The 16,751-nt window shown below is 38.3% G+C and overlaps 3 protein-coding genes across 5 annotated transcripts in view; 1 reads left to right on the top strand and 2 right to left on the bottom strand.

Moving 5' to 3' along the window:
* Nucleotides 1-1,060, bottom strand: part of asb5a (ankyrin repeat and SOCS box containing 5a) — a 6,899-nt gene extending 5,839 nt beyond the window's left edge. The window contains exon 1 of one of the 2 annotated variants that reach the window (XR_015436638.1): nucleotides 527-1,060. Coding sequence is in view for 1 of the 2 variants with exons in the window: in XM_023398105.2 (XP_023253873.1) it covers nucleotides 527-731 (205 nt within the window). In the remaining variant the exon portion in view is untranslated. The remainder of the gene's footprint in view (nucleotides 1-526) is intronic. The other variant, XM_023398105.2, reaches the window with a different exon arrangement.
* Nucleotides 1,061-2,074: 1,014 nt separating this feature from the next.
* On the top strand, nucleotides 2,075-9,390 carry ctso (cathepsin O). 2 transcript variants are annotated; one of them, XM_087171772.1, is made up of 9 exons: nucleotides 2,075-2,369; nucleotides 3,647-3,752; nucleotides 4,042-4,166; nucleotides 6,201-6,368; nucleotides 6,732-6,853; nucleotides 8,037-8,200; nucleotides 8,887-8,979; nucleotides 9,103-9,176; nucleotides 9,215-9,390. In XM_087171772.1, the coding sequence occupies exons 1-8, from the start codon at nucleotides 2,163-2,165 to the stop codon at nucleotides 9,135-9,137; spliced, it is 1,020 nt and encodes a 339-aa protein (XP_087027898.1). In that variant the 5' UTR covers nucleotides 2,075-2,162; the 3' UTR covers nucleotides 9,138-9,176; nucleotides 9,215-9,390. The 2 variants fall into 2 exon arrangements, with proteins under 2 accessions (XP_087027898.1, XP_023253851.1); XM_023398083.2 differs by having other exon boundaries at nucleotides 9,103-9,390.
* Nucleotides 9,311-14,927, bottom strand: tdo2a (tryptophan 2,3-dioxygenase a). Its single transcript, XM_023398082.2, has 12 exons — nucleotides 14,771-14,927; nucleotides 14,495-14,600; nucleotides 14,270-14,360; nucleotides 13,837-13,907; nucleotides 13,145-13,272; nucleotides 12,840-13,026; nucleotides 12,533-12,640; nucleotides 12,309-12,420; nucleotides 12,047-12,104; nucleotides 11,415-11,494; nucleotides 10,993-11,083; nucleotides 9,311-10,656 (listed from the first exon to the last, which is right to left on the bottom strand). Exons 1-12 carry the CDS (start codon nucleotides 14,803-14,805, stop codon nucleotides 10,503-10,505), a joined length of 1,221 nt encoding a protein of 406 aa, XP_023253850.1. The 5' UTR covers nucleotides 14,806-14,927; the 3' UTR covers nucleotides 9,311-10,502.
* Nucleotides 14,928-16,751: the final 1,824 nt, after the last annotated feature.

Below are 16,751 nucleotides of genomic sequence, written 5' to 3' on the forward strand. Positions count from 1 at the left end.
GGGGGTGGGGTGGGGGGGGTATCATGACTGTGTTCTATTAATACATTAGAGAAAAAGAGCTGTCAGCCTACAGTGTCTTCGGTTAATATTGAATGTACAGTTCAGGGCTTATAAGTAGCTATTAAGCTAATAAGAGGAAAGTAGGCTATCATTCATATCTACAGTATGTATTAATGTGAGTACAATTAATGGCTCTTATACTCAGTGGATTAGCTATGCAGTATTTATAGCTCATTTGTAAACACGGAAATTGTGAGTGTGTGTGCGTGTATGTGTGTGTGAGTGGAGTGTACTTCTACTTGATTTTACAACAAACAATATTCATATTTTCTACCTATCCTATGACCTTATGTTCCTGAGGCCGAACACGTTTCTTGTTGTATAGTGTAAACACAGTTGTATTGTGGTTACGCTTTCCACCAAATTTAAAAGCACAAATATATATGATGCAGTCAGTTGGAAAATTCAAACCACCTTAAGAAAAAACAACGCTGTTAGGCTTTTATGGTTTTCTCAGAGTACTCACTGTGTTGTTGACCATAATCATAGAACTCTGCTGATATCCTGGCCGCCTCTTTACGGTTCCCACGGACAATGTAGAAGTATGTCAGCAAGTTGAGGGAAATCTTAACAAAGAGCTTAAAGCAGAACAGTGCCAAGATGCTGAGGTAAACATTGGACAACTGGGCCGTGAAGGGCTTGTTGGTTAGCTCCTCTGTTTGGTCTGACATTTCCTCTGGCACGTTACACACGAGCTTTGGTTCTGATGAAGGCAGGATCAGATGCCACTCCAAAAAGCACAAGAGTAGCCTACTTTTTCTCCCAGTGTACTGGCTGGTTGGCTGGACCTGACAACGCTCCGGCTGGAAAAAAAATGCTTTGCAGCTGCTCCTGTGCCTGAGAGCAACTACTGTAGTGCTATTGTACAATGCGACTGGGTATTGGTGTGTATGGTCAAAAGTAACACAAATTTCAGTGTAACACAGTGCCTGTGCCTGCCAGAAATGTTACATAAAAAGCATTTTTGTAAATTAATCTATGATGGTACTTAATTCTAGATAAATGACATGAGTAAAATGTGTGCAGGATTTTTTTTAAATGAGAGTATTTGAATATGGATAAACAAGGTTAAAAAAATCAAAAAAACTTTGTTGCATAAGTTTGAACTCATGACAGTTTATTTATGAATAATAGAGATGAAAAACATATATGCATTTTTATGTACATTTTAAGTTATAATAGTATTTAATTTTAGATGGAATTTAGAAAACAAAATCCAAGCCAACAACACCAACAAAAAAAAAAAAATATTTGGGGTACCAGGGTACAAAATCATTACACATGTGGAGCCTGTCAACAGGCACTGTGAGCAAATGTTTCAAATTTTGAACAGATAAGGAACAGAAGTCAATGATACATCTGTCTTTAGATTAGAAGTCTAATAAACTAAAATAATTTTTAATGTTTGTTTTTTGTTTGTCAGTCTGTCAGTCAGTTCTAAACCCTATCAGTCCCAGCTAAACGCTGTCAATCAACATATCAATAACTCTGGTCCTTATGAACTAAATGAGCTATTATGCTTACTGGTAACACAGTCCTCAGGTGTAATTATGGCAATCCAATCGAAGTATGGATGTATCTCATGTAAAGAGCTCACTGAACAGTTGCCTCTGTTATATATTGTTGATGCTTTTGTAAACAAGGATTTACCACTTCTTGTGAAATGTTTGATGTGATTTCAGTTAAAACCTGAGTTTTGTTTATGCATTAGCTATGAGGCTATTCTGAGCCCATACTCCACCAAAAACCTTCCAGTTGTCACTGATCAGTTGTGTTGCTGTTGTGCAATGAACTCGTATTTCACAACTTTACAATTCTAATAAAATGCAGTGTATTCTAACAGTTTAATAATGAGGGTTATTCTGAAAGAGTGTGCGAAGCATCCATATTTAAAGCCAATGAGAAACTTATAGGAGTATTTGAAATGCTCTCCCTCCTGTGAATGATGCTTTACTTTCTGTTTTCAAAGGAAGCCTCTTGATCACTGCGCATGTGCCACAATTTAACCCGCACCTTTTCCGCGAACATACAAACACTCGTACTTCCCTGTTTGTTTGTTTTTTTTAATCAGTGCGCGTTTGTAACCGAGATTTCTTCGTCAAATGAAGGCTCGCCAGGTGTTTGTACTTGTTATAATCACCGTTTGCACACTCGTCTCTCCTCCTCTGCGCTGTCAACATGTCAACTCGGTTGAGACTCGGAGCAAGTTGAATGGCTCTGCAGTTGATTTCGACTGGTTCAGAGAACAGTTTCACCGCCGGTATGAAGTCAGCAGCGAGGAATTTAAGCGTCGTCATCTCTATTTTCAGGTAAGAGAAAGGGAGACAGAGACGTGTGGAAAAGCTGTGTTTACACTCCTCAACTCACTAAAAACAAACGTCACTACAGATCACGCCCACTCAAGTAGATGAAGGAAATGTATTTGAAATGTTGACTAATTCTGCATGAATCGTACAATATTATAGAATTAATTTTAATAAATGACGAAAGAAAACGTAAGTCAAAATCCTAATACCACAGTGTGACCAGGTTTTCAGTGGTGGAAAGTAAATGAGTACATTTACCTAAGTACCTTAGGCCTACTTGTATACAATTTTGCAGTGTTTGTACTTTACATGAGCATTTCCATGTCATGCTACTTTCATCAGATTTCAGATTTTTTCCACACACATTACAACACATTTGAAGTATTAAATCAGTGGTGACAAAACTGGTAATTTCAGATCATGATTTGTAAACGGCTTCACTAAAGAGACATTTCCCCTAAACTCTAAATTCCCCAAAATGTTTTTTCAGTTCATTTCAATAACTGCTTGGGGTTCAAAAAGGTAAAACTTTCAAGAACAACCAGAACTTAAAGGTCTAAATGTGTGTCTTTTTTTATAATTATTAGTATTTATTTTGAAAATACATAATCTCAGAAGTCTGCAGATTTATTTTGTGGCACTTTGGAGGGAACTGAACACTAGGTTGGGAAACATTGGATAAAACTAACTACATAAATAAAGTGCTTAAAACTAGCTCCATCTCGAGCAGATACAGCAATAAAATTCTGCTTATACATTAAGGTTTTGCTATGAACAATCTAGTGATAATATATAGTACAGAAAAAATAGTAATTTATCAGTCACACAGAAATTGGAATTTTTTGTAAATATATATGAATACCTCTTTCAAGTTCTGCATTTACAAATTACACTAGTTGTCCAGAATTACTATGAGAAAAATACTTAAAATGAGACTTTGAAAGGTGGTGCTGTCACAGGGTTCAGGATTTACCATTATATCATAATTTTCACTTGTGGCCACTGTTCAGTGGCCATTTGAAATATTCAAAAACACTACTTGAGTAAATGTACTCTTTCCACATTTTTCTTTCCCAACACTGGTTAGTGATCAAATATTACAATGCAGATAACTAATTTGTTGTAGTTCAGACTCACTCATGCTGTGTTATGTAACAAAAAGAAGAAGAAAAATCATCTGTAGACCTCAGATTTTTGCTCTTCGCTGTCTTTTTCTTTTCATTATCATTATTTTATGCAATAAATTACCACACTTTAATATGTCGATTGTGTTTTTGCAGAACGCTACGAAGCGACACGCATTCCTGAACTCATTTTCCACCGCACCACGGGCTGCCAAGTATGGCATCAACCAGTTCTCTGACCTCTCACAGAAGGAATTCAGAGGTAGACTGAATTTTTTTGTCACATATTTTTAAGTTTGCAGGATGAGATTAGTTGCATGGACAGGTGTAAAAAAGCTGAAAATGCTTCTCTGTGTGTCCAAATAATTTCTTCACAACTCAAGGTAGTTCATCAGATGAAATGGATTCACACACTTATATCGGTTCAGTTGATTGGTTGAAATGTAACTGAGCATGCTACCCCCTGGATGACTGTGCTGTATCTGCACAGTCATTGTTTACATGCGTGTTTGTGTCCAGGAGTGACTTTGAACTGTATCTGTTATCCACAGATCTCTACCTGCGAGCAAGCGCTGACAGAGCTCCCCTCTTCTCTGGACTGAAGACACAGGGGCTCCCAGCCAAATTTGACTGGAGGGACAAAGCGGTGGTGGCACCAGTCCAGAACCAACAAGCAGTACGTTTTACACAGAGAGATGATAGATATAGTGTATAGACAGGGATTTACTGCAGGTACAGAGACACAGTTCGGTTACGTTCAAACAAATTAATGTCTGTTTTTTTGGGGGGGGGTTTTTCATCAAAACATTTGATCATTAATGAAAAAACAAACAGATGATGTCATAACAAACAGGTGGGCAATAGGGAATCCAAATGTGTGTAAGGGCACTCATAACACGCACAATTATACAGCCAAAACAATGATGTTCTTGACAAGTGTATCCCTCGCTTTTTTAGTTTTTAACCAATACAAAGTTTATGATTTGCCTGATATGTTTTTCCCATAAAAAACAGTTCAATTACTGAGTTAAAAATGATGAAAATCATCTATTCCTTCTCCCTCTTTGAATTGTTCAATTTAAATGTTTCACCTGTGGACGCATGATGTCTCCTACTTCACTGAAAAACCTTCCAAACCTGTTGGGATATCACAAAAAAGTCATGATTGGATGTGCATAACTAAAGCACAAAGGAACCGTCCCCCTTCAGAAGATGAAGGTCAAACAGAAAGCAAAATTCATTTTTGAGTGAAGAGCGACTTTGGTAATAATAAAGGAAAAGAAGGTGAAAATGACAAACTAAGTCATTAAATTTGCTCAGAGAACAGACTGGACCTGGGGACACAAACAGGGAGAAGGTTGGTGAGATGGAGCTGTTGCTTGTCCTCACAGGTTCACTCTGCGCTCTTTTTGTCCTTTACCTCTTCAGTCATTTAATTTGCCATCGGGGATGATATTTATACTGTAAAACTGTTGTCCTCAGGGAGAGACATAGCCCGTACAGGAAAAAGCCAAGGCGATAACATATATTTTACTCTCTTGAATTCAGGTAAGGCTTTACCACTCCAGGGAGTGGTGTCTACACATGACCACACTCACCTACCACTTTGCTCTGCTGCAGTTTTCCTGCCCAGATTTGCCCTTTTTCTCTGGCTTTGTCTGTGAACCTGCCTGGGCTAAGTTTCCACATCAGACAGCGATATGGAAAGTCAGAAAATAAAATGCAGTACCACGCACAAAGACACAAAATATTAAGCCCCTCACATCTCATAAATTCAGCTTGATCCAGTTTTCCCTTCCCTTGATTCCACTTTTATGACTCAAGTGCATTTCAGCGCTTTCAAGGAGAGAGCAGATGGTCCTAATATTTTGTATACTCAGCACATACTTATCACCAGTCCAAGTAATAATGACTGATTTTGGTTTTGGTATTGATTTTAAGCCATGGAACCATATTGAGCAACAGAATATTGGAGTTTTACATGGAGGGCTTTTATCACATTTATGGGAAATTATGCTGAGCAAGTGAACTGAACATAATCTGATGCTGTAAATGTTGCACAGGGAAATTGCACTGTATGTTGTCTCAGTTTCAGGAAAGCAATAAAATGTATATTGGATATGAAGTGTAAGGGCAACTTTTGCTATCACAATAGCACAAATGCTCCACAGCCTTAAAACTTAAGAACATTAACTGAAGCAGAAATTAAGATTTTGCTGTAGACACGGTATACCTGAGGTGTTTCTGTCAGTAGATGGCAGCAGAAAACAATTAGTCACAGTTCACTCAGACTGGCCAGATCATCTCACCCCATCACCATGTACAACATCCACACTCACTGTAGATTCCTGATAGGTCTTTAAAAATTCAGGTATTAATTCTAAAAACCATCACATTCAAACGTATTGTGATTTGGAACAAATCTTTGAAGGTTAGTTGCTGCTTTATGCACTATCCAAATCCAAATAAGAATTACAGAAATGATTGGGCCAGTACGGCTATAGGGAGCAGAGACCATCATTCAATGGAAAATAAATATTTACCTTGCTGAAGTTTCCTCGAGCAAAACATTGAGATAGGGATAAGCAAAACAATGATTTTCTCTTTTGGGGACTGTAGGATGTGGTGGTGTTCTTAGTTTGAATAAAATAATAGTTCAACCTTTCTTTGTTGTTTTGTTTTTCTCATTATTATAATGTTACCTTTGCAGTGTGGGAGTTGTTGGGCATTTAGTGCGGTTGGTGCCATGCAGTCCGTCCACGCTATAGGAGGCTCGCAGCTGGAGCAGCTCAGTGTGCAGCAGGTTCTGGACTGCTCTTTTAAAAATGAAGGTTGCAACGGTGGCTCCCCATCCTCTGCTCTGAATTGGTTAAAACAGGTATGGTAATACTTTTACATAATATAAGGTCTTTAACATATTTTCAGGTCTTTTAAACGCAATGCAAAGGTAGAATAAACCTTAACTTCCACTACTTCACATGCACAAGAAATGTACTGAATATTTCTGTCTCTTAAGTGGCTGTTTATGAAAGAGGAGACCTGTGTTGATGTTTTAAATGTTGTGTTTTAAAAAAGATATTGTTATGTATTTTAATCAGAGAGAAATGTAGTGGGAGAAAGCAGAATAAGATTGGTGTTCTCTACAGTTCCTGCACCAGAATCTTTCATAAACAAGATGAATGGATATTTTGATTTTGTATTCAGACGACAAACTCACTGAGATGAACTATTTTCTTTCTAGACCAGAGTGAAATTGGTGCTTCAGTCCGAGTATACCTACAAGGCCAAGACGGGAATCTGCCATTTTTTCTCCCAGTCACATGACGGCATTGCTGTGAAGAACTTTACTGCAAATGACTTTGGGTAAAAGACACATTTTTGCAGGTTGTCTATGAGCAATAAAGGCTAAAAATTAACAACGCTATATCTTAGTAAAATCACATGTAATTTTAATTTGTTTTTCATAAAGTACCAAGGACAGAGCAGAGGGGAAGGGGATTGGTCCTGCGCAACAACAGACCACAGTGTTTACCGTGTCAACACAGACATGGATTGCTCATTAGCTCAGAGGTTCTTGACTCTGGGCCAGTTATTTTGGCCCAAAGGTTATCTTGAGGTAAAGTGAATTCAGATCCTCTTTATTTAATATTGAACAAGACTGTGACTCACACTCATACTCGTACGTGACTCATACTTTTTGTTTTTTTAGCACAGTATTGCTATCATCAGGGTCCTCTGTTAGAGTTGATTTTTTGATAGAGTACAGTTCAGAGTTTTTGTATAGTTCCTTTCCTTCCATACAACATATATCAGATGTAGCTTTTTATTTATATAATTGTTAATATGATCATATTTTTAAAATGATTTTTAAACAGGAATAAACTGTAAAGCAGAGTAAAAATACAGCAATTCTCAAACAGAGTAAATGTCAATGTCATACTTCTACTAAAAGACCTCTTTATCTCACCATCCCTTTGACCTGCCATTGTCTTCACAAAGGTCAGAGTGCTGGGTCATTGAGTAGAGGGGATTGTAATAGTAGTACTAGTAGCGGGGCTCATAAGCCAGATCTTTACTACTGCATGGCAAAAGAAAAACATGATCATAAAGTTTCAACAAGACAACACCCCACCTCAAGCTGAATGGGATGCAGAGTGGCTTTATTCAATATAGTTTTAGCACAGACTTGCGACTCCACGACCCCTCCGTGCCCCATATGTCATAAGCCTGGCAGAGCAAGGCATCACAGCTGTCCCCAGTGGGAATTGTCTGGTGGGAAGGACAAGATGTGGTGACACAGGACGCCTGCATATGTCATAGGGAATGAGGAAAAAGGCAATTTTATGAATGAGAAAATGTGCAATAGTTGTTCAGAAACTGATGCGCCCATTGGATGAATGAGAGGAAGCGGAGGGGAAATTCATCATATTCCCCCCCAACCCCTTATTTTACACTATAGTTTACATGATAATTCCTCAAAAAAGATGTGTAATCCCAACGCCACACATGCCACCAAAAAGTACAGTGTTATTTATCTGTTATTCAGTGGTCAAGAGGAGGCAATGATGGGTCAGCTGGTGGAGCGAGGTCCTTTGGCTGTAGTCGTGGATGCTGTCAGCTGGCAGGACTACCTGGGAGGAATTATCCAACACCACTGTTCCAGCCAATGGTCTAATCACGCTGTTCTGCTTGTTGGATACGACACTACTGGTACACACTGCCACCGCACTATCATGAAACAGAATCGGAATTCAAGAAAAAAGGAGATTTTATGTTTTACTTGCGCTAGTAGTTACCTTTTTAGGTCAAGAAAGTTTTGAAAACCCCAGGGCCTGTTAAGTAATTTAATTATTATGAAAACAATTTTTGCGGGGTTTACAGTGTGTAGGCTTCACTTCACCTTTGGCCTTTTTCCTGTCCTGTTGTTCCTCTTTAGTACACAATGATTGGAAATGTGCTGGGTTGGTAAACATAAGACTTGTGTGTGTTCTTCTTGACGTCATGTCACAAGATTTCTTAGTATAGAAGTTCTGATTACTTGGACGGTTATCTCTTAAATCTTTGTTTCCGACGTTTAAAATACAAAATCACTGTGAGAGGTTGAAAGGTTTTAAACATGCAAAGTTAAACAGTAGTTTTATTATCAGTATGTGTTCTCAACCTTCAGCCATGACACACAGCAGGGTTTATATATTTTTTATCATTAATTATTTCACACACGCTTGCGTTTTGTGGGTATTAAACAAGGATGTCAGTGATTATGTAACAGTTTAGAGTGGTTGCAGCTGCAGTGCACACACAAGTTCAGACAAACAAACACACACATAGTCACACACTCCTAGTGCTCCTTTACCCTGTAAATAATTCAATCCTGAAATGCATGTTGTCTGTCTTAGGGGACATTCCATACTGGATTGTGCAGAACTCCTGGGGAACGACATGGGGGAACGAGGGTTATGTTTATATAAAAATTGGTGACAACGTTTGTGGTAAGTGTGATCTCCGCCTCTTTTCATTTTCTGCTTATATCTCCTTTTAGTCTGTAGTCTGTATGTAGCTGTGCCCACTATCCCCTCAGGCATTAATGCGGCTTTCTTTTCTTGTCTTCCCAGGTATTGCAGATTCTGTGGCAGCAGTTTTCCTTTAACAACACTGTGTATATTTTTGTCTGTGTCACTGTGTGTGTGTGTGTGTGTGTGTGTGTGTGTGTGTGTGTGTGTGTGAGTGTGTGTGTGTGTGTGTGTGAGTGTGAGTGAGAGCGACCGTGTGTGTGTTCCTGGCTGCCAAAATTGAAATCAGTCATCTGTTTGCCTTCAAGTGTCACTTTAAAAAATGCTTTTATTGAAGTGTCACCATCTTGCATCACCAAAACAAAATAAATCACTTCATATGTTGATAAATGTTGGATAATAACTGAGTGATTAACACACACCACTGTAAAACTAATAAGAATAGATGCACTGTACAAAATATGTATCTTATTAAATACATAAGGTAGATACATGTCATGGGTAATATAACTCAAGTTTATCTATACAGAGATCACATTAATCACTGCATAAATACATAACAAAATTAATTTAACCATATAGAATACTATACAAAACACTTCTATAACAGCTACATTATTAACATTATGTACAAATTTTGTGGTTATAGTTTAACATTTACGTTGTACAAATTGTTTTATGATAGATGCTGACATTGATTTATTTACACAGAGGTTTGCACCTATACGATATCTTATTAGTCTGAAACAGCTTCATCTCTGACACCTCCCCCATGCTGGCATGACAGATGATGCATTTGTAAAAACTCCTCATCACCTTCAGTTTGATCACTGCTCTCGCCGATCCATTTGCTTTCAGGTCAGTTACTGTGAATTAGCATCATTTTATTGAGAAAACATCTAAGCAAATCTTATCAAGGAGCCATCTGCTATACTTTGTGAGCAGTCAGGATCAGAGATTAGAGTAAAATAGTTAAAATGGACATTTGATTGATTCAGGGTCAGACGCTGTGTGACAGGTTCTGTGGCCTGATGTAAATAATGAACTAGCAATTTGCTCTTTTGTTCTTTTTCCAACATAATTTTAGGATATTTGATGTGCAATGGAAAACAAGAGTTTTTACCTTTACAAATTTTGTAATTCTGTACACTTGTTATTTTTCTGTATTTATATGCCAGAGAGAAAAAAAAACCCATCAAATTAAGATTCAAGATGCTCAGTGTCCTTCATAATCCTAGGTAGTATTTAGGTATTTTGTGCTAAAACAGGACATATTGATTTCTTGAGAAAAATATAATTTCTGAATGTATGGACTTTCTCAGGTACACCAACCTCATGTTGTATCTTGGCTCACTATACTGAAACAGTGTGTTTCTTTGCATGTTTTGATGGCCACCTATTCACACCTGCCACTAAAACCTTTCAGCTGTGCAAATGATCCACTGTTGTGAGGTCTGCTGTGGTGAAAAAAAGGAAGCCGGGACAGACGGTTGAGGTGCCCTCTAGTCTGAGTCTTCGCTGCTGCAGTAGGAGCTGTCGCAGCACTCGGCCATGTAGAGAAAGGTATGAACATTGGGATTCAGCTTGGGCACCCAGTGGCGAGGCACCAGGAATGTGGCCAGGTTGAACAGATCCACAAACACTTTGTAGCGGTCACTAAATGGAAAGAGCAGAATGTATTTAAAATTTTACTCATGTACTCTTACAATATAATTACGCATCTGCCACAAATTGTACTCTGAAGGACAAAAGCTAACTTAAACTGCTGCTAAAATTTAATGAGCACTGAATCAAGAACTGGTGTTATAGCTCCCTCGAAATGAACTTTAAATACAGTTTGTGCATATCTGGATGAAGCGACCACATGGCAGGTAATTTAGATAAGCACAGAGCAGCAGTATCCTGTCCTTACCTAAATTAACTCTGAAGTGTTTAAGATACTTGAAGTGTAAAGTGTTTAATCAGTTGGTTAAAGTTTATAGCACACAATACCTGACAGTCGATCTCAGGTAGTGGTAGCCAGATGAGCCCCCTGTGCCGGCTTTGCTGCCAATCATACGATGCACCATGCATACGTGATTGTCTAAAACAAAAGACAGAAATATTCAGCGTGACGTGAGCGATGTTTTGGCTCTGCATGTTTCATTTGAGCTGTAAATTGTCTGGACATAAGAGAGGCATAGATCAGTAAAAAATGTATTTATTGGGAATAGGTTGTTGGGTTGATCAGCAGGCGTGCAGGATGTTATCCAATTCTTCTGCCTCTGAGGTTGTGAACTAACTTTAGCTCTGTAAACTTAGTCAACTCTGCTTTTGGGCAAATTATTAAAGCACTAGTTTTCTGTAAAAATTTGTTTTGTTTTTTGCATTTTTCTGTTCTGAATCACAGCAGACAGAGGCGCTATAGTACTTACATCTCCATTTTGTCATCAGAGTGTCAATGTCCATGAGGGATGTGAGCAGCTGGAAAGGAACCTGGAACCTCGGCTCCTCCCTGAAAGGTAAGAGAAGACTGAGTGGTGCTGATAGCAGTTGTAAAAACAAGAGCGACTATCACTTATTTAATACCCATAATTTCATTAACATCTTGAACCCAGGAGTTTCACATTAATTATCGCCTTTCGGTGACTGTTATATGACTCTCACGGAGCCTTAATGAGTGTCGTGACGTTACATCCTTACCACACAGGTTTTTAAAAAGCTGGTTACCACACCTTGTGCTAAAACTGACAAAGACGCTCTAATGAGTGATGAAACAGCACAGAGAGTCCAACTGCTAGTGTTTATAGCTGCTGGATATCACATGACCTGGATGGCTGACAGAGTTTTAAAAACCGGGATGTGACATGGTAATTTTAGTACCCCTGCCTCGGGAATCTGAGGTGCTCTTAAGCAAGATGTTAAAACCTGAACTGTCACAGAGAAGTAACTTTATTAATCTTTATTATAACGTTATGAATCCGAAGCAAGCATAACACAGATACACTGTGTCAGCAGAGTTTTATCAGACCACAAAAGGGAAGGAAATGCTGTTAAAACCACAAACCTGTAGAAGTAGATCATCAGGGCACCTTGTAGAGCCTTGTAAGAGAGCCGCCTCTCACCTTGTTAGAAAAATTAAAAAAAATATATTACTTAAAGTAAAATTGTCTTCATTTATGTAGTTTTGTGCGTGAAAGTTCATATGGTAATACATAGCACAGACACACTGCTGTCAAATCTAGACCAAAAACAAATATGTGAGCCCCTGACACACAAGGGATGATTCAATTAATTGGATAGATTTTCAGTTTGTAGAGAGCCCTCACCTTTGCTAAGGAGATGGTCATGACGCTTTTCATCAAACAGAGAAGTGAAGAGCTCTCTCTGTTTGACCAGCTCAGCCATCAGTTCCTCCTTCTCCTCAGAATCTGTCATTTTCTTTTCAAAACAACAACCCATAAATAAAAATACAGTCTCTTGTCAATCATCTGTGCACTCCAGTGAAAGCGAAAGAAAGTTTTTCTTCTGAAAGTTGGTAGTCATCTCTTACCTCGATTTTCTCCTTCTCTTGATTCAACCCATCAAATATATTGATTTCCAGCCTCTCCCAGAAATTGAATCCATCCACCTCCAAGCCAGGAGTTCTCTCCAGCCACTCCTGAGAAGAGCAGCCCAAGGTTTTTTTTTTATCAAATTCTACCCCGTTCAGTAGCAGATGAGCTTATCCACAGCGAGAAACGGCAAACACAGAGTTGGAAAAACAAAGATATACAATACAATAAAGTGATCCCTGCTTAAATAAACTAAATCTAAAAATCGATGACCATACGCAGGCGGTCAGCGGTTGTAAGACGTACCTCGACTAGCTTTAAGAGTGTGGGCTCCTGTTCAGTGGCGAGCAGCATCTCACTGTCATGACCTTTGAAATTGTCCCTGTAATGACGCCTGTTGTATGGGACCCTCAGGTTGTCCGGGACCCCAATTTTGTTCTCCAGCAGCCGAAACTGGAGGCTTTGGAAGCCTGAGGCTGGAGCCAGGTATTCCCTGCACACAAACACAAACGCACACAAGTAAGCATACATGCACACAGCACAGACAGAGTGCATCTCATAAATTTTTTAGAGCTGAAGTAGAGATGCCCAGAAGTTAGTTATAAGCTCACCTAAAGTCAAAAAAGTCCAAGGCTGTCATTGTTTCCAAAACCGCAAACTGGTCGACCAGCAGTCTGAATATCATTACAATCCTGTGGATGCGAGTGTTGACTTTGAGCATATTGCGTTCATCTCGGACCTGGAGGAAAAGGGAAAAATGTGTAGGGAAATAATTGCTAATCATAGTAAAGCTTGTAAGTATATATCCTGAAACAGGGAAAAAAAAAATCTAATTACTGAAATAATTAGAGTTTCTGACTTTTGGCGTTGCTCTAATTTCAATTTAGAACATCAGCCTGGGTGATGCACAACATTTCTTATTTTTTCCTGACTGAGCTCCAAAGCCAGAACGACTGAATAATTCCTATTGAATATAACTTGCTCTTCAACAGAGGTACTGCAAGATCTGACTAGCAGTGTTCTCCTCTCTGATGATTATGTTAAGTTATTCTACTTCATGATTTCTTGTTCTGAGCAGCATTCAGTGTTCAACACTGACAGATCACCTCCAAAACATTTGAAATTAGTGATACAAAATGTTCCTCTCTGCTCCAGAATAATATCTGAGAGGATACTTAAAGACTATGTATTATAAAATAAAATAAAATAAAATAAAGATATTTGTTTATGTTTGATACAGGCTAATTCAGGCTCTTATTTTTGTGTGTGAATACAATCACATGGATTCAGAAAAGTGACTTACGTGTCCACTGATGAAGATCTCTCGCACTGAATCAAGTTCAAACAAAATCTGTTTGAACCACAGTTCATAGGCTGGAAAAAAACACAAAAAACATTGTAGTGTAATGTTACAAGATAAAAAAAAAAGTTATTGTCCTTTTTTTTTAGCTATACAATATTTAAATAAGTGATAAATCTGCTGCTTGATTGTTATAAATTGGTTGTTTTATTTAATGATTTTTATGAATTTCAAGCAGCAATCTCCCTTTTTTCAAATGAATTGCTGAATTTATACAAAAAAAAAAAAAATTGAAACTGAATTGCAAACATTTCAAATTAAAAGAAAAAGATGAATATAAAAGAAAAATATAAAGACTAAATACAAGATTAAAAGAACAATTTTATGTGTCAGACCAGTAGAAAAAAATACTCTTAAACTACAAAGCTAGTTTTACCTTGATGGGTGACAATGAAGAGGTGCTCATCATGGATCTTATTACCCTTTACTTCACTCTGCAACACCTGGGCCGTGACAATTTTGTCGAGCTGAGGGTTGGAAACAAAGAAGCCATTTGGCTTAAAAACTTGACCTTAAAAAACAAATGCAAATTCCGATACTTATCTTTCATTTAAAAAGCCAGACACAGAGACTGATGCATATGATAGGTGGTGTTTTCTACCTGCAGGTAGTCTCCATAGATTATTCCTCCTTTACTGGCTTTGTTAACCCCGGACTGAGAGGCATCCTCATCGTCTTCTGGATTTGGAGGTTTGTTTTTGAATAACCTGCAGTGTGAAGAGAGAGGTCACCTGGTGTTTTCCCTGGATTAAACTAATGCAAACTGTTAAGAGTGTTGCAGCCAGTGGAATTAGAAAAACTTCAATAAACATGGAAAGTAAAGCAGCCAAATTCCTTGAAAGCCCTATTTTAGGTGAAGTAACAAAATTGTACGTACAAATGCCTCTTCTCAAAATACGGACATCCACTCATGACTTGTCCAAATCAGCTGCAGTAAAGATGTATTCTTTTTCCTTGACCAATATTTACTAAAATTGTATTCAACGCTATCCAGATTTTTAAAGACTCAACTCATCCAATCCCTCATGAGGATGTGGTCACCATCCGGCCCGCCTCTATTTGCCCCATGTTTACCGTGAGCCAGGACCACCTTCTGGACTTTGTTTGACCTGTTAAAAGAACGGTCACAGGATCCTTCTCAAATAACAAAATGCAAAACAACAAATACCAAATACATATAACTTATATAATAACTAAAGTAACAGGAAATCAGATATATTCAGCAGAAGATTTTATAGTGTAATTATTGTCCAAGACCTTTATGCTAAAATAACAAAAGTCAGGAAACTTCTCTGTGGACTTTGTGACAGTGACACTGCTGTGTATATGTATATGTATATATATGTGTGTGTGTGTGTGTGTGTGTGTGTGTGTGTGTGTGTGTGTGTATATAAAATAACAGGTTTGGGGTCCTTTTAATTTAGTCATCAAAACTTCTAAATGATAAACTTAATTTTAACTAAATGAAGAATTATATGAAAAACTAAATTCTGCCAAGAAAAAAAAAAAAAACCTAAACCTCAACCATGTACCAGGGTAAAAGGATTGATTTCTGTTTAATCCTAAAAACACACTTGCTAATTATAAAGTGCTAAGACAAAGAAATGTTAGTCAAATTGGAGCTATGTTTACTATGATGGCATAAAAGTAATTTTTAACCAAGAACTCTTGGATTTGACAATCTTTACCCACCAGCAAACCATAAACACTGAGTCATAAATGTAAGCTGAAGTCTGTCTTCATTAACCTCTTCCAAACTGCATCATAGTGCTCTCAGGGAATTACTGATGCCACTCTATAGGTCATTGGACTCATCTGTAAATATTTGCAAATTGGTTAATAATTTATTTACCTTAGTCACACAAGGTTATTGTGAGTGTGTGCGGGCTGCACGTAATATGTTCTGAAAAAAAAAGTACACTATGCTTATGTTTGTGTTGTGTCCAGTGAATGGGACAAATGAGATATACTGTACACACTGCTCGAGCTGGAGAATGTGACCATCCAACACATGTTAGCCGCTGAAAATGTCATTCCAGTTCATGGGAAATGTTTATTTTTTGTTTTCATTCGCAATTGGTCGAATCGGTAGAAAAATAATGATAGGCTCGTCCTTCCCACCAAACCACTGTCAATCACAACAGGCAAGTCCTTTTTGAACAACAGTTAACCCAGTTTCATCAGAGTAAGCCTCAAAATCCACAATCCTCTAAATCTCTTCAAGATCATTAGCTCCCTTGTTTTTCACCCACACTCTTTATAGACTTCTCAAGTAGAGTCCCAACAGCCTGTGCAACTGTCCTCAGAAGATCAGAGGGATGATAACAAGCAGCTATTTCTGAATTGGGACATGGTACAAGCCTAGCAATATAAAGCAGAGGAGTGAACAAGAACCACCCCAAAATGCTTTGTTCTTGTTCCCATTTAGCCAGGATGAATGGGATGCTAGTGAAGAGAGAGGGGGTACCTTAGTTGAGAGAGCTGGAGACCTGTCGGTTTAAGTCTTCGAAGCTTTAACAGACCTGTCCATCTCACTGATATGATGCACGTGTCATTACACATGATCTCCAAGGTCTGAGTGAGACACTCATTAGCAGGGATGTGGCCTGTGTTTGCCTCACTGCCATGGAGCCTCCAATGAAAGTTAAGCTGTTTTCCTCTGTCTGGGCCCCCAGTCCTTGAACCGTGCAATTACAGTTTCCTGTTTGAGGTGTGTTTGTCAAGTGTCAGCCCTGCTAGTGGCTACATCCGTCTTCATCTCTGCATCAGATTTAACTTGAGGCTTTTTGTGACTCTCAAGCCATTATGAGAGCTTCAGGAATAATTAACTCCTAAAATCAATATATTTGTTAGAACAG

This window comes from Seriola lalandi, unplaced genomic scaffold, assembly GCF_002814215.2.
Source record: "Seriola lalandi dorsalis isolate HSWRI2012SDOR001 ecotype SW California unplaced genomic scaffold, Sedor1 jcf7180002054972, whole genome shotgun sequence".
NCBI lineage: Eukaryota > Metazoa > Chordata > Actinopteri > Carangiformes > Carangidae > Seriola > Seriola lalandi.